The 17,462-nt window shown below is 48.0% G+C and overlaps 2 protein-coding genes across 5 annotated transcripts; one reads left to right on the plus strand and one right to left on the minus strand.

Annotated features, from left to right (window-relative positions):
• Positions 1-1,418: 1,418 nt before the first annotated feature.
• On the minus strand, positions 1,419-4,866 carry LOC134030816 (tissue-type plasminogen activator-like). 3 transcript variants are annotated; one of them, XM_062474163.1, is made up of 11 exons: positions 4,681-4,866; positions 4,369-4,408; positions 4,167-4,268; positions 3,661-3,814; positions 3,466-3,563; positions 3,335-3,385; positions 3,059-3,248; positions 2,751-2,902; positions 2,518-2,658; positions 2,282-2,430; positions 1,419-2,001 (listed from the first exon to the last, which is right to left on the minus strand). In XM_062474163.1, the coding sequence occupies exons 1-11, from the start codon at positions 4,735-4,737 to the stop codon at positions 1,807-1,809; spliced, it is 1,329 nt and encodes a 442-aa protein (XP_062330147.1). In that variant the 5' UTR covers positions 4,738-4,866; the 3' UTR covers positions 1,419-1,806. The 3 variants fall into 3 exon arrangements, with proteins under 3 accessions (XP_062330147.1, XP_062330146.1, XP_062330145.1); XM_062474162.1 differs by having other exon boundaries at positions 3,335-3,370; positions 4,369-4,423; XM_062474161.1 differs by having other exon boundaries at positions 4,369-4,423.
• An 873-nt stretch (positions 4,867-5,739) lies between these two features.
• LOC134030814 (protein HID1-like) lies at positions 5,740-17,436 on the plus strand. 2 transcript variants are annotated; one of them, XM_062474159.1, is made up of 19 exons: positions 5,740-5,951; positions 6,766-6,915; positions 7,314-7,484; positions 9,040-9,150; positions 11,399-11,505; positions 11,729-11,845; positions 12,561-12,780; positions 12,913-12,969; positions 13,067-13,207; positions 13,842-13,932; positions 14,053-14,204; positions 14,480-14,558; positions 14,656-14,820; positions 15,016-15,246; positions 15,424-15,608; positions 15,704-15,793; positions 15,911-16,002; positions 16,177-16,335; positions 16,771-17,436. In XM_062474159.1, exons 1-19 carry the CDS (start codon positions 5,886-5,888, stop codon positions 16,832-16,834), a joined length of 2,448 nt encoding a protein of 815 aa, XP_062330143.1. In that variant the 5' UTR covers positions 5,740-5,885; the 3' UTR covers positions 16,835-17,436. The 2 variants fall into 2 exon arrangements, with proteins under 2 accessions (XP_062330143.1, XP_062330142.1); XM_062474158.1 differs by having other exon boundaries at positions 5,742-5,951; positions 9,037-9,150.
• Positions 17,437-17,462: the final 26 nt, after the last annotated feature.

Consider the following 17,462-nt stretch of genomic DNA (forward strand, 5'->3'; position numbering starts at 1 on the left):
GCAGGTCGAGGCGGGCTGGTCGAGGCGGGCAGGTCGAGGCGGGCTGGTCGAGGCGGGCAGGTCGAGGCGGGCAGGTCGAGGCGGGCAGGTCGAGGCGGGCTGGTCGAGGCGGGCTGGTCGAGGCGGGCTGGTCGAGGCGGGCAGGTCGAGGCGGGCAGATCGAGGCGGGCAGGTCGAGGCGGGCAGGTCGAGGCGGGCTGGTCGAGGCGGGCTGGTCGAGGCGGGCAGGTCGAGGCGGGCTGGTCGAGGCGGGCAGGTCGAGGCGGGCAGGTCGAGGCGGGCTGGTCGAGGCGGGTGGTCTCCTTCCTCCTACACACTGCTGTTCATGGAAGAGCACATACACAGTCTGAAGCGTTGCATGAATTAATGAAGGGCTATCACCCTCTAGTGGATGTACACAGTAAATGCAGCCAAGAGTCAAACATAGTTAATATTACAGAAATGCAAGTACTGCAAGTGGACAATGCATGAACAACCTGTTTCTCAGAAGGACCAAAGCTAAAAAACACTGAATCATCTGACCTTCCCAGTCCCCCCCCCTCTCCCACTGGCATGCATGTTCATACACTGACTGTTACCAGTGGCAGTGTGTGTGTGTGTGTGTGTGTGTGTGTGTGTGTGTGTGTGTGTGTGTGTGTGTGTGTGTGTGTGTGTGTGTGTGTGTGTGTGTGTGTGTGTGTGTGTGTGTGTGTGTGTGTGTCAAACTGCACAGGGGGTCCCAGCACACCGTCAAATTTGAGTCACGTCCGTCTGTCTTGAATTACTTACTCTTGGGAAAACCGGAACCAGATGAGGTCATGAGGGGTTACGGTAGCTGTGGGGTCAGTCTGAGTGTACGTCCTGCTACAGCACTATACACTCCACTCCTTTCCCACACTTTCTCCTGTGACGTAGGCGTCAAAACCAAAATACCACGGCCAGCTGCCACTGCTAGGGCCTCCCTTCCAGGGCTTCCACTAATCCCCTCGTTGCATGTGAAGCCTCGACTGTTATCAGGACTCCCCCCCTTCCCCTGGGGCAGAGCACACGCTAAATCCACTCTTCACTCCACCCTGAAATACATCAGCCAGACCGGATGTTCACTCTGATATTAGTTATTGATAGGTACTGTGCAACTAGTACCTATGTAAATGTAAATGTAAACTAGCACGTTATGAGACAAAGCTATTGTACCGAAAAAACTTTAAACTTGTTTGAGTCGTGTTGTGAGTTTCAAAAATATTTTTTGAAAAAAATTATCTAAAGATTGAGAAAAATAAACATTTGGAAAAAAAGTTTCGAAAATGTTTTTTAGAAGGTTGAAAGTGAGGTTCGAGGTTCGAAAATAAAGAAATAATGTTTCAAAAAACGTGAAACTAAGAATATTAGTATAGAAAATAGTGTTGTGCTGCTTCAAGTATGACAAATCATAGTTTCATTAATCACACACAGATTTTATTTATAAAAAACAGACGGACGGATAAAAGAATATAAGATTAGAGTCACATCATGATTATGTACATATAGTTGTTCTAGATGTAAAACCAAAATAAGAATGATTATGTACATCATTGTTATATTTAGCAACATCAGTTATGAAAGTAAAAAATGTATTTTCCCATTTGACCACAAAACAGCATGGGAACACTGGCTATCGCACAACACATTATACAGTAGGTAGCACCACTGAAATACTTTATATATACATTCAATTTACAGAAAAACACAATTCAAAAGTCCAACAGAGGCCAATAGTTTGCTGAGAACTACAAGTATTCAGATTTGTAAATGCACTTCGATTTACTCTGTTTTCAGAGTGACTTGAAGTCACTTTAAAGGGAACATGGAGCCTGAGGTAATGGACGACAGGCCAGTCTTCTCCTCAATCCATCGGTTGTAGTTGGTCACTGTGGTGTACACGCCTGGCCGATGCACCCTGGAACACCCTTCACCCCAACTGATGATGCCGAAGAGGAACATCCGATTATCCACCTCACACACCAAAGGCCCCCCAGAGTCACCCTGGGGAAGAGAGATCCATGTCAGTGTGGGGGATAAACGAATGCAGACGCGACAATGTTTGAACAAGATGCCTAGGGGAGTCAGGTGGCTGAGTGGTTAGGGAATCGGGCTAGTAATCGGAAGGTTGTTGGTTCGATTCCCGGCTGTGTCAAATGACGTTGTGTCCTTGGGCTAGGCACTTCACCCTACTTGCCTCAGGGGAAATGTCCCTGTACTTACTGTAAGTCGCTCTGGATAAGAGCGTCTACTAAATGACTAAATGTAAATGTACTTGATATACCTTGCAAGCGTCTTGACTCCAGTCAGGCAGACCAGCACAGAACATATTATCCGTGATCAGGTTTCCGTAGTATTCCTTTCCTTGGCACACACGCTTGGCCAAGAGATTCACTTTGGCCTCTCTCAGGTACTGCGAGTTGTACCATAAACCTGAAACACAAAGCCATTATGTTAAGGATTGAAAATCAATGGTGGGTGTGTGAGAATACATGTCTGAATTATAGGTCTTTGACCCACCTTCCCTCTCCTTGCCGTAGCCGGCAATCTCACAAGAGATTCCAGGATTTAGTGTCTGGCCCGCTGGTGCTAGACACACTGTCTTTACAGAGCTTGTCTGCTCTGCACATTGGCCCGCCGTAGCCCTCAGCTTCAGCAACGCTGGGGAAACATGAGTCCTCAAACATTAGACTGAAGGCCCTACAGGGCAGGCTTTTATATACTGTAGATGAAGACAACCATGGCACACTAACCAATGTCATTATTAAAATTCCCCTCGCTGTTGTCAAAGTCGGAGTGGATTATAACCTCTTCCACCTGAAATGTTTGTTCATTGGTGTCATCGGTTTCATTGATTGCACTTTTCCCCAGTGTGACAGAAAACCGGCGAGTTTTGGTGAAAGAACTGGGAGAAAAACACACATTTCAGTGCCTGGTTCCAAATATTGTCCTGCGAGAGACTCGTAAGAGAACAGAAAGCCTGAACGAATGTGCGATTCCCTGCGGCTTCTCTGCAGTAACCCAGCCGGTGTTGACTTTCAGGAAATCTCAAAAGCCTTACCCGTCAGGAAAGCAGTGGGCGGCAGTGAGGACCCAGCAGGGAGATATCAAGCTTCCTCCGCAGCGGAACGCCCTCTTCTGAGACCTACCCTTCCAAAATATGGCAGCTATCCATGGGTGGGATTCTACAGCTGCAGCTGTCCCCCCAACAATCTTCATCTGCCCTCTAGGACGCTGGCCACATGTGGTTACTGGAAGACAAGTTTTCCATCGTGTCATTAATCAAGACCATAAACACCTACACATCAAGCTTGTTCAGATTGAAAACGGACTCTACCCGTGTTAGGCTCAGTGGGGTGATTTTCGGGTGGACCTGTAGGATCAAAACCTACACATTTGCAGTGTGTTTTTAATAAAGGGGATGTCGATGATAAAAAAATCTATCTGTTCACTATAATATTCACTTACTTGTGCCAAAGTCACACCGAGGGATATCACAATATTCCTGAACCAGCAGATGACCCTTCATGACGTAACACCATGGACGACGTCTGAACTCCAGGTTTCTGAAGATAAAACATCAGACATCAGACATCTATCAAATACGATAGCCCTGCATGCATCCCACTCTATAATACACAGATCTACGTATTCATCTCCTACCTGCAGTAGTTATGCCTCCCTGATCGGACATCTGATGTCATCAGACTCTCTCTAGTGTCAAAGTCCCATTCCACACACCGCAGACCGCTCTTAGAATGGGACACTGTTCCTCTGTAATATAGACCAATGCCGTTGTAACAGCTGGCGGTAGTATCTAAAGAAATTGAGAAAAGTAGCCATTTCATGTCCCCCATTGATGACAGGAATAGCAACGGACCTTCTAATCACAAGCTCTGTTACTCCTACTGACCAGCCAATCAGAGAGGCAGACAGTTTGGATGTTCCACGGCTGTACATTTACATTTAGTCATTTAGCAGACGCTTATCCAGAGCGACTTACAGTAAGTACAGGGACATTCCCCTCGAGGCAAGTAGGATGAAGTGCCTTGCCCAAGGACACAACGTCATTTGACACGGCCGGGAATCGAACCAGCGACCTTCTGATTACTAGCCTGATTCTCTAACCGCTCAGCCACCTGACTCCTGTGTAAGGTAACAGTCCTCACCTGTCTCACAGCGTTTCCCCATGAACCCTTTAGCACATGCGCAGAACATGTGGTCTCCACTCAGGGAAGGGATCGAGGTGCCTCCATTGAGGCAGATTTCACCTGCAGAAGGTGTTGAGTGAATGTCAATCCATGAGCATGAGTCAGGCACCATCAACGCGCATTAGTCAGTGAGGCAGAATAGACACATGCTTGACTGTACCTGATCTTCCTATGGAGAAATGAAAAGAGATCCTTCTGTTCTGTCTCGACAAGCCCTACAAAGAAAAGGAAAAAAAGATGGAATGAATTTTTGTGTTCATACCAAACAAACAATGTTTTCCAACAGAATCCAAAGCATGACCAACTTTGTGCAGGGTTAGTAGAACCAAAAAGGAGAAATTAATCATCAAATACCAAAACAAAACAGGTAAAACCAAGGTAAAACCAAGGCAAAACGAGGCAAAACAGTTACAGGTGAAAGAGTATAACAGAACAAAATATGTTGAAAAAGAAAACCCAAGTGTATACTCACTGCGCCTGTCATCGCCACAGCTGTCAGCACTGTGGTTAAAATAAGTAAGACTGACATCTTTTCTGTTCTTACAATATATATTAAGTTTCAATTTTTTTTTTTTATAATTCAAACTGGGTATCTGACAGTGCAAAGCTCTAGTTGGGTTTGTAGGGGCTAGTCCTCTGGTTTATGTCTCTCTGCAAGGAATACAGCCTCTTTATGTGAGGTGGGAGGAGTTGTTTGGGTGGGAGGAGGTTGTCTGACATCCTGACACATTTGGATGTTTGTCATTGCCATTGAAAATTATGAATATTTTGCTTACTCATCCAAACCCTAATCCAGATAGATAAAATATTCAGGAGCATGCCAAAAGGAGTTCAAATGTGTAGCTTTTCTTAAACAGGGAGCAGCTGAAACTAGATGATTGACATCATTTTCCTGGATTGTATTGAGACGTTATGTTTTGTAACTTCTTCTAGTTTTCTAGTTACAGAGTTCCCACCCCAATTAGTCCCACGCCCTGTGACTGCACAGTGGTTCACACCAGTGTTTCCATGAGAACCATCAAACAGATATTAGTTTGTCACTGCCAATGGCCTTGTGATATTAAGCGATGAGAGTGACAACAATGTTGTCCACTCTTCTCAGGATTGAGGTACACAACAGGCCACAACTGATAATAAGTAACGGTCAATGTGAACATTTTGAAACTCTTGTAATCAGAAGCACCAGGCGACATCATTGTTTTTCTTCAATAACCTTTAACATTTTGTAGTCTACTGCGCCACCTAGAGCATATTTCTCCGCAGAGAAAGGATTGCCCATCCGCACCTTACCAGTGTGGTTTAGCCAACCTCTGTATCACACGGAGTCACTTTGGCTCTGCTGTTAAAAATAAGAAATAACGAATGAGAAATTAGTGTTTTGAATTCGAGGAAAATGGTGATGATGTTACACATTTCTGGTCAGTGTTGATTCACGTAATTGACAAGTGAAAAGCGTTGCTGATTCATCGTAATGTGTAAAAGGTTAATGGCACGCCAGTGAATGAAAAATAAAGCTAATATGTACATTTGGATCCCGGAAGTCGTTTTGTGTGGATCCTGCTTAGCTCAAATCCTACTGAGTGGGAGAGCAGAGCAGCTGTCAGAGGTGGATGAGAGAGATTATCCACGACTCACCGCTACAGGCGCTTCATGCGAAGCAAGTAGTTGTTCTGGAAAATGGGCAACGCTGATTCCAAACTTCACTTCCGAAAAGCAGTGATACAGCTCACAACCAAAACACAGGTTGGTTGAATAAAACACATTTGGTATATTGTATTTAGACGACATATTATTGAGTTATTCCATGAAAGATAAAAAATAGTAGTTCGAGTGCCAGATGGTTGGATAAATTGCAGCCTGACGCATGAGTGAGAGATGGTTGACACTTTAACTGCATTTTTACTAGCATTAAACGTTGCGATCATGAGCTCGATGTGATATTTAAGTTTGTTTATCTATGACGTTGGCATACGAATTGCTTACGTTGTCTGTGCTGTACATTACACGTAGGCTACACATTTTTCTTACCATTAGGCCTATTACAATTACGTTTGTATAGCTTTCAGTGGCAGGTGCATTTATTGTAAGGTAAACTTGATTCCCGGCTGTGGAGTCGAATTGATATTGCTTATTTCTAAAACATGTTATGCTACTCGTCGCAGTAGGCTATAATATGGAAATGAGACGTATTATACATATTTAACCCATGATACGAACACATTAAAACATAATTAAGGTTTAATCTGGAAGAATCCAACAGAATAAAAATAAACAAACCATTAGCTGGGTTTACTTAATCATTTGAATGGATACATATTATATTTTACAGTGTGCGTCTATTCAGGGTTTTTTAATAGTGTCTATCTTTAGTTATAGTCCTCCCCAGCCTTGTACAGCTGTGAATAATATATGAGTTAATAGCAGCATCACAACCCCTGTGCTCTTCACAGAGGGGGTTACGTAAGAGCCAGGTCTGGCTTAAGATGAGGCACTCTCATTCACTGCTCTGGTCATGGGAAACGTTACAGAACCCTGTCTTGTGCCCCATCTTCCCCAGCCGGTGGAAGCCACAGACGATGCCTTCTGGGACCAGTTCTGGGCCGACACCGCCACCACAGTCCAGGACATGTTTGCTCTTGTGCCTGCAGCCGAGATACGAGCCGTGAGAGAGGAATCCCCGTCAAACCTGGCAACCCTTTGCTATAAGGTAATGTGCATCGTCAGAGTGTCATCGTGTGTCCCTGTAATTCCACAAACACATTTGAAATGAGCGGCATGAGATGGACTGCAGGTGCGTGTGTCTGTCTGGCCCTGTCTGGTGTTTGATTATCTTTGCTGGGGCCAAATGTCTTGGATACAGTCAGTGTGAAAGGAATGCGGCTGTTTGTTGTTCTCACGTAGTGGGGTCACCCCTTACAGGGGTCAGAGGTCACACATTCATCCCCTGTGGGGTGCTGTATATTGAATTTTACTCCTGTGCATTAGCGGTCTGCGAAATGAGCAAACAGTCAGCTCGGCCAATGCATCTAAACATTTGTTTTTGGATAATATGTGCCTGGTCTTGTTTTCTGGTGGTCTAAGTGTTGTGTTACCTCTGGGTTTCAGGCAGTGGAGAAGCTAGTCCAGGGTGCAGAGTGCGGCTGTCAATCAGAGAAGGAGAGACGGACTGTCCTGAACTGCACCCGCCTGCTAACCCGCATCCTGCCCTACATCTTTGAGGATGCAGACTGGAGGGGCTTCTTCTGGTCCACCGTGCCTGGAGCAGGGAGGGCAGGGGTGAGAGACTCGCTGGAAAACTAGTTCCAATCGCAGTGTTGATAACATAGATGCTGATGTCTTACATCATCTCCCTCACTATCCACCCCTCCGCACACCTTTGATAGATGGGGTTGAATTTCTGGGCATCACCGGAAGGCAGTTTTCCTTCCACCGCTGTGAGGTGTACAGTACATTGCAGTTGAAAGTATGCTGAATGATGCAAATTGGGTCAATTATTCACAGTCACGGTCGTTGTAAGTTTCAGTGAGGGTCTCTAGTCATTTCTCCTGTGGGCACCGAGATAAACGGCACGGCTCTTATCAGAAACCGGAGAGTGACTTCTCTTCTCTGGAGAGTGTGTTCAGGCGCCTGAGGACGGAAAGATAGCCTGTCATTAACCAATCCCCACAGTTTGTGAACTCAGTGTGTGTGCAGGCAACCAGCACTTCCTGTCTAACTGGACTACTTTTCTGTCTATCTGGACTACTTTTCTGTCTATCTGGACTACTTTGTCTCAGCTGTAAGGTGATAGTTCACATGCTAGCTTCCTCAACCCTGCGGTTTGACTGCAGCACTTAAGGAATGCACTTAAGACACGGAACCAGTCCCTTTGCTTCCGATAAGGCAACAAACCAAACATCTTTACTATGGTTACACCCCATGCCATCTGTGAATTCACTCAGTTTGAGCACATATTGTATTGTCTGCTGTTTTTAAAGGTCTCTCGGCTGGTCTCTTCAAACAGATTGGATCTCAGTGGGTCAGGGTTAAGTTGTTTCCATGTGGAGGAGAAGGTTTGGAGTCCTGTTCCCAGCAGTGTGATGTGACACACCGTGGGGTGGTGAAGCCACAAGGACAGGTGGACCTTTCTTCCTCAGCCGGGGGTTTGATCTGTCAACACCCCTTCAGCCGGGCGGGGTTAAAGTATCTCAGCCCCTCACTGGAGAGCTAACCCTGCCTCTGCAGCTGGTTGGCAGGGGCTGTGATTTCCAGAACGTCCTGAGTGTTTTCAGACTTCCAGAGCAGGTGGAAAGGGGTGGAAGATGAGTTGTGGTGGCTGGGGCTGTGGTGAGGTCACCGTTAGCCCAGGGAAGGCTTCGTTAGAGGGGGCCTTCCTTCCATGGCTGCTGCTGGCTAGGCTAGCCTGGGTCTCCTGTTACCTAGAGAGGGAACACTGGACATATTGTCTCTCTCCCTCCGGTCTGGGGGTTGAATTGGGGAGGTATTGAATAACCTTTAATTAAAGTGTTAGACCGGGTGAATGCGGACCGGCAGTGTGAAAGAGCTACTCCCCGTAATGTAAATCTGATGATTTGAAACGTTTAGGTCCTCAGTGTGTGAGAGATACCTCCATGAGAGGATTTCACTGTGTAACACAAAAAGTACTTTCAATGCTCTTTTATGTTATTCCCTGAAATGCTGACCGTGGGACTTTATTTCCTGCCCCAACGTATTGCAACCGAACCTGTTATTCTTTGAAACGCTTCACTTCATATCCTCCTAACGTATTGCGACAGAACCTGTATGAGTCGTGTGTGTTAATAATTCATGATCGTTTTTTGTCCCCTAGCAGGAAGAAGGTGATGATGAGGGCCGACCTCTGGCTGAGTCTCTGCTGATGGCCATCGCTGACCTGCTCTTCTGTCCTGACTTCACTGTCCACAGTCACAAGAAGAGTGGCCCTGTGAGTCCACTACCACACACACACACACACAGACACACACAGACACACACACACACACACACACAGACACAGACACACACAGACACACACACACACACAGACACACACAGACACACACAGACACACCCACACACCCACACAGACACACACACACACACACACACAGACACACACAGACACAGACACACACAGACACAGACACACACAGACACAGACACACACACCCACACAGACACACACAGACACACACACCCACACAGACACACACAGACACACACACACACACACACACAGACACTCCCTCTCTTCTCCCCATAATTTCAATGCCTTTCTGGCAAGCGCACAAATGTGCCCCCAAACCTGACCGGTTTATTACATGAATTCTCAGTGCACCTGGGCTCCACACAACAGCCAGTGTTGAGAAGCACATAGAAGAAATTACCTTTGTGTAGCCTGGAGCTGATGATACTCCATGAGAAATGACCTACGACAAACATTTTGCTGCCCTTTGAATGAGAAACCTAAACATTTAGTTTCAAACATTGCTTATGATGGAAAATAACTGGATCTGAAGAGAAAAAAGTGTGTTTACAGGAACTAGTGTTTACTTTTATGCGCACCTCCAAATATGCGTGTCTATCAGCGCAAATCTATGCTATTACCCCTGTTGTTCTGCCCTGTGGCGAACACTACTCCCCCCGTGAGCTCCACCCCATCCCCGGAGCAGGGTGCCTGCCAGGGTTAATGAGTGACTGTCGTCTCTGCTGTGAGAGAGAGGTGTGGCTCACAGCCATGTTTGTGAACTGGGCTGAGGAAAGGATAGAGCTCCTTATCCACTGAGCAAACACCAACAGTCTTGCTGTGTGGAGGAGGTGAGGGAAAATGGCTGCCTGTCTGATCCTCTGGATGACCACTACTCTCTCTCTCTCTCTCTCTCTCTCTCTCTCTCTCTCTCTCTCTCTCTCTCTCTCTCTCTCTCTCTCTCTCTCTCTCTCTTTCTCAAATATCTCTCTCTCTTTCTTTCTCACTCACTCACCCCCACTTAAGGAAATGTCACACCAAGTAAGAAATCATGTTAGTGGAGAACTGCCAGAGGTTTTATTCGTCCCTGCTGCTTCAAGGACTCGCTAATCACACACAGGTGTACACACACACACACACACAAGTGTACACACACACACACACATACACAAAAGCAGCGATTCCCAAGCTGTGAGCCGTGGACCATCCGCTAGGGTAATACAGGTGGGCCACCAAACCAATGAAGTATAAAAAAAGAATAAATATAAAAATATTCATGTGTACTGTTGGTAAATGATTATTAAAATTCTTACAAATTTTAAAATTACATTTTGCCTGGTTTTATGAGGAGTTCAGGTCGTCTTCCCGAAATGATAATCAACGATGTACATATGATTCTATGTTGCTGCCCTTCAAGCAAAGTAACAGTAAAATAGTAAGTCGGGCCCTTTTTTGTTTTTGTCAGTCCCTGTTATCTCACATGAGGTCTCGTGGGTGGTTATTTTGGGCCGAGTGTCCGGCTTGCTCCGCATGCGAGGCACAAGGCGAGCGTACGTGTGAACACTGGCTCCCTGCTCCGCCCTGCCTCGTTGCCTCGCTGTGTCACGTGTGAACACTGGCTCCCTGCTCCGCCCTGCCTCGCTGCCTCGCTGTGTCACGTGTGAACACTGGCTCCCCGCTCCGCCCTTCCTCGCTGTGTCACTTGTCTTGATGTCGGAAATAACTGTCAATACTGCGTGCCGACATCCAAGCACTGTCTCCTCTCCTGGGTGTGACCTTGTGTGGTCTTTCACCACCGTTTACCTAACATCACTTTGTTTCACAGGAAACACGTTAAACACGTCAGAAGAATTTTTGCCATACTGTTTTATGTCAGTATTAAGTTTTATCTCAGCAGTAGATGGCAGAAAATAATGTAGTCGTGGAGTGTAGCCTTTTGCAATGAAACCATTCCCCCTCTGTTCGAACCCGAACCCTAACCCTGGGTCAGCACCCAGGACAGAGTCAACATAACTGCTCATCTGTGTGTGTCAGAAATCCAGAATCTTCACCCTCATCATTACCTGTACAGTCTCACACATGAATATGTACTCTTCCATCACCACATTTTATCCTGACTCACTGCTCTGCTCATTCCAGATAAGCAGTTGGAGTTATTTTTTCATATCTCATGGAAATGTGGTGGTAGCCTTGGCTGAAGGTCTGTTGGTCTGTTCTCTCTGTGCAGGACCTGGCCGAGGACATGCATTCGATAGACAGCTGTGAGTACATCTGGGAGGCCGGGGTGGGTTTTGCTCAGTCCCCCCCCCTCAACTACATCCACGACCTCAACAGGTGAGCTAGCCGGCAGCAATCTCTCTCTCTCTCTCTCTCTCTCTCTCTCTCTCTCTCTCTCTCTCTCTCTCTCTCTCTCTCTCTCTCTCTCTCTCTCTCTCTCTCTCTCTGTCTCTGTCTCTGTCTCTGTCTCTGTCTCTCTCTCTGTCTCTCTCTCCCTTTTCCTGTAGTTCTGTCTCCACCCCTCCTTCTGGAGAGCTAGCGGGCTTATTTCTGTGTTCAGGACGGAGCTCTTGAAGCTGCTGCTGACCTGCTTCTCAGAGGCCATGTACCTGGCCCCCTCCTCCGACAGCAACATCCTCAACCCCTGGGTGACGTTCTTCAGCTCCACAGACAACAGGTAGCACGCACGCACACACACGCACGCACACACATGCAAACGCACCCCCATGATCTACGACACCTCCGTCTCCCCTCCCTCCCTCCTCCCACCCCCATCCCTCTCAGACATGCCCTGCCTCTCTTCACCTCCCTCTCAGACACGCCCTGCCTCTCTTCACCTCCCTCTCAGACACGCCCTGCCTCTCTTCACCTCCCTCTCAGACATGCCCTGCCTCTCTTCACCTCCCTCTCAGACATGCCCTGCCTCTCTTCACCTCCCTCTCAGACATGCCCTGCCTCTCTTCACCTCCCTCTCAGACACGCCCTGCCTCTCTTCACCTCCCTCTCAGACACGCCCTGCCTCTCTTCACCTCCCTCTCAGACACGCCCTGCCTCTCTTCACCTCCCTCTCAGACACGCCCTGCCTCTCTTCACCTCCCTCTCAGACACGCCCTGCCTCTCTTCACCTCCCTCTCAGACACGCCCTGCCTCTCTTCACCTCCCTCTCAGACACGCCCTGCCTCTCTTCACCTCCCTCTCAGACATGCCCTGCCTCTCTTCACCTCCCTCTCAGACACGCCCTGCCTCTCTTCACCTCCCTCTCAGACACGCCCTGCCTCTCTTCACCTCCCTCTCAGACATGCCCTGCCTCTCTTCACCTCCCTCTCAGACACGCCCTGCCTCTCTTCACCTCCCTCTCAGACATGCCCTGCCTCTCTTCACCTCCCTCCCAGACACGCCCTGCCTCTCTTCACCTCCCTGCTCAACGTGGTGTGTGCCTACGACCCAGTGGGCTACGGCATCCCCTACAACCACCTGCTGGTCTCCGACTACCGGGAGCAGCTGGTGGAGCACGCCGTCCAGATCCTCATCGTCACACTGGAGCACGAGGCCACCGTCGCCCTCCCAGATGTGGACCCCTCGGACTCCCCCTCCACCATGGAGGAGCAGGAGGTGAGACTGACCCGTCCACAGTCCTTCATACCTGGGGAAGAGTCTGGATCCTAATGGATTCATAGGTTGTGGTTGAATCCTTTGAATAGAATCCCCGTCTTGTTCTCACTGAAGATGTTCGTTCTTCCTCAGCCCGTAGGACCTGATAACCTGTTTGTGAACTACCTGTCCAGAATCCACAGAGAGGAGGTGAGAGAAGACCTAGAAGTCCTATCGAATGCTCCTCACCTTCCTGAGAGACAATCAGGAAAGGAGCTGACTGTTCTTTTGTCTCCTCGTCCTCCAGGACTTCAGCTTCATCCTGAAGGGCCTGGCTCGGCTACTGACCAACCCCCTGGTCCAGACATATCTACCCAACTCCACCAAGAAGATCCAGTTCCACCAGGAACTCCTGGTTCTCTTCTGGAAGCTCTGCGACTTCAACAAGGTTTTTGAGCGCTAACTCACTGTTTTTACTCACAACACGACCCAAACAAGTTTGACGTTTTTTTTAAACCTTTTTTTTTAATTTGTTTACATGGACATTTTTTTTCTTCCACATCTTACCTCCTCCACCTAAACGCTTCCCAACAGCTGTGGTCATGGAGGAAGGTTCCCACAGCTTGTTATGGAAAGGGAAAGTTATTCTTGTGGTTGTGTTTTCTACTGTTATGTAGTGAAGGCAGCGTGAGTAGCATTGACTCATGTGTAGAGCACAGCTGCGTTGGAGGGCTGCCCTTTCTCTTGAACTGGGACAAACTAACTGCATCGCTGCCATCTGGGACTGAGGGGAGCCTGCCTCTGGCACTGTGGCATGCTCATTGTTTGAGCAATCCTGCATTTTGATGACATGACGGATGTTTTCATAAAGTCTTGAGTTTCCTCGTTCAGGGTCAGGAGAACATTAAGTCAACGCCTTTCAACCTCTCAGTCAACAGGATTTTTTTTTTTTTTTTTTAGCTCAGGGCATTTTATTGAGTTCCACTGTTCTCAGTCCCAGGCCTGGGATACAGTAGAATGGGCAAGCTCACCACTATGTGTGTGCTTGTGTGTGTGTGCGTGTTTGTGTTTGTGTGTTTCAGAAGTTTTTGTTCTTTGTGCTGAAGAGCAGCGATGTACTGGACATCCTGGTCCCCATCCTGTTCTACCTAAACGACGCCAGAGCGGATCAGTGTGAGCCACGCTGCACTCTCTCTGACTCATAACGTCATACTGTGTGTGTGTGTGTGGCACGTTTCTGTGTGTGTCTGGCCTTGACCGTGAGCCCATCTTGCCCATCTTGCCCACCTGCAGCCTGCGTGGGCCTAATGCACATCGGTGTGTTCATCCTGTTGCTGCTCAGCGGAGAGAGAAACTTTGGCGTGCGTCTGAACAAGCCGTACTCTGTCCGGGTGCCCATGGACATCCCTGTGTTCACTGGGACTCACGCTGACCTCCTCATCGTGGTGAGTTACTCCTGGACCCTCCACAGGCCTGTCTCACACTGTGTCGTCTAGGAAGGTTTCCTCCATTTTCTTTCCTCCTCTAGTGAGTTTTTCTGTCAGTTTTTCCTTGTCTTCCTTGAGGGTTTGAGGTTGGCTGAGGGGCAGTTCTATGGGCATGTGTGAAGCCCTCTGTGACATTGCTTGTAAAAAGGGCTATACAAATTGATTTGATTTGAGATGGAAGTGAAATTTGAGAGGAGTATTGTTCTAAATGCGTCCAAACTATTATTGCCTAGATCTTCCACAAAATCATCACCAGTGGTCACCAACGGCTGCAGCCCCTGTTTGACTGCCTGCTCACCATCATCGTGAACGGTGAGGATCTTAATGAAACACTCCCGTTGCCTCCTGGTGGCTGAACATGTACACTGCAGTGTCCTGAGCGTACACGCTGTTCCCATGCCCTCCACAGTGTCTCCTTACCTAAAGAGTCTGTCCATGGTGGCAGCCAACAAGCTGCTCCACCTCCTGGAGGCGTTCTCCACCACCTGGTTCCTCTTCTCCACCTCCCAGAACCACCACCTGGTCTTCTTCCTCCTGGAGGTCTTCAACAACATCATCCAGTACCAGTTTGATGGTAAGTTGTTTGCTGGTCCTTGTTGTTGCCGATGCGGATATGTAATCACACTTTAGTGCTTTAAGGTGTGTAGCTCTGAATTTGTTAACGGAACATCTGGTGTGTAGTCAGTCAGATGTCTCCATGGAGGTTGTGCTTTCCACAGAGTCCATAGAGACTGATTTTCTCATCTGTTGAGCGTCTTTTGTCTTTCAGGTAACTGTAACTTGGTGTATGCCATCATCCGCAAGCGCAGCATCTTCCACCAGCTCGCCAACCTGCCGTCCGACACGGCGTCCATCCAGACGGCTCTGCAGAAGAAGAAGAAGACAGCAGCCTCCGGCATGTCCCGCACCTCCTCCCAGGAGATCAGCTCCATGGAGGGCTCTCGCCCCGCCATCCTGGCTGAGCCAGGCACCCTCAAAGCCAGCCTGGTGGCCACACCAGGTAGACTCTGCTGTTCTCAACGCACATAGGGTGTTCAGGGTCCGGCTGTGCTGACCTTGAACCAAGTCCTATCTCTCAGTTGATACCGGTTATTTGAGGCGTTCGGTTTTGGTTTGCTTTTCAGAGGTCGTGAGAAGTGTTTGTATTCATAGCGTGGGTGATGTTTTGACCGTGCAGGTATCGACAAGCTGACAGAGAAGACTCAGGTGTCTGAGGACGGCACCCTGGTTGCTCTGCAGCACAGCCGCTCTCCCCCGAACGCGGCTGCCGACCACAGCCGCTTTCCCACGAACGCGGCTGCCGACCACAGCGGGATCGCGGCGCCCAGCGACACCGAGTCCAACTCGGAAAGAGAGAACGACGTAAGGACGACTCTGAGAGGGTTCTCTGTGAGGGATGGCAAGGTTTTTACCGACCACGTTGTGAAACGGGGCGTGTCTTCTTGTTTTCCTGTCAGGAGATCTTCCAGTCAGGGTCAGCGACGCCCAGAAGTCGCATGTCCAGTGTCTCGTCATCGACCACATACTGGAGCCCCTCCCCAGACTGGGTGAGATATGCCGCCCCGTTAATATGCGGCTCTTACCTCTGAGAAGCCTGGTCAAAAGAGGATTTAGAAGTCGTACGATGTTGAACATTGCTGACCAGGTGTGATGTGCTGTGTCAGGTGCTCTCCTGGAAGACCAAGCTTCCTCTGCAGACCATCATGAGGCTGCTACAGGTCCTGGTTCCTCAGGTGGAGAAGATCTGCATAGACAAGTAAGAGACAAGACCCTGCTGTTCCTCCAGGGGGCGCTGGGCCAGGAGAGAGGATCAGACAAGGTTGTGGGGCTTCCATCTGTGGTGACGAACATCAGAAACAGAAAACCGTCCCGTAGAACAGCTTGACGGGAGAGTGATGTGTGTGTGTGTGTGTCTGGTTATCCTCTCAAGGGGTTTGACGGATGAATCGGAGATCCTGAAGTTCCTCCAGCATGGAACGCTGGTGGGCCTCCTCCCTGTTCCTCACCCCATCCTCATCAGGAAGTACCAGGCCAACGCTGGCACCGCCATGTGGTTCCGCACGTACATGTGGGGAGTCATCTACTTACGGTGAGCTAAATCTGGTCTAACCCTAACCCTAGCCCTAACCCAAACCCTAGCCCTTTAGATCACCAGAACAATCACAAAAATGAAGTATTCAACTCCTATTTTAAACGTATTTAAAATAGTTATTTGGATTTGATTAAATTGTCATCGCACCCCCTTCAAGGCCATAAAGTGAACACTAGTACACTCTATGTGAAGACTGGACTAACTCATGCTGATCCCTAGAAGAAAATAATTCAATGGAAACTGTATTTGTACTTGTTTATTCCATTGTGTATCAGTCACTCTGTAACCTAAACACGTCAGTTGGTCTTTATTGGGTCTGACACCTGCTGAATCCATGCCGCGAACTGCTTTGCGGTTGTCATGGTACTCCTCTGGAGAATTTGAACAATCACATTTTTTTTTCCTTCCTTCCTTGTGCTCCTGTTGCCACAGAAACGTGGATCCCCCAATCTGGTATGACACGGATGTCCGACTCTTTGAGATCCAGAGGGTTTAGCTGAGATAAACAGGACCTGTGCAGCTTGTATTAACTGACTCTACCAGCACCATCCTCCCAGCTGAACTGAAGTCTGAATGAGGGCAGGGTTAGGATGCGCAGGAGGACTGATGATTACAAGTGCCACTTCTGTACAGAAATGAAAATACTTCTTCATTTATACTTTTCTTTCCCCCCCATCGGAAACAGTGTAAACTGTCAAACAACTTTTACTACATGCAGCTTAGTTTTCTTTCGACGGTTGTCAAGTTGGAAAATGTGAAGTCACCCATCAATTCTGTCCTCTTCTTTCAACTCACTGTTGTATCTTCCCACCTATTTGCCAAACACAAACAGTAGCTGTGGTTTCTAAATGCTTACAGTTGACTGTTTTTCAGATTGAATAGAAGATTTACTGCACATAGTTTCATCGTTGTCTTTTGATATATTTTTATGAGTGACTATCTCTCATTTTCTTTCATCTATGAGAAGATCATTTTTTTTGTGTTTGTAAAAAGAGAAGTAAGAACCTGACAAGTTGACAAGTTTCTTGAACCTGTCACCTGGGTGACAGCGGAGGTGACCTGACAGGCCCTTCAGTGTTCTACTGTCTGAGAAAAGGAGGGTCATTGTGAACTTAATCATTTGT

Source organism: Osmerus eperlanus, chromosome 12 (assembly GCF_963692335.1).
Source record: "Osmerus eperlanus chromosome 12, fOsmEpe2.1, whole genome shotgun sequence".
Classification (NCBI taxonomy): Eukaryota; Metazoa; Chordata; class Actinopteri; order Osmeriformes; family Osmeridae; genus Osmerus; species Osmerus eperlanus.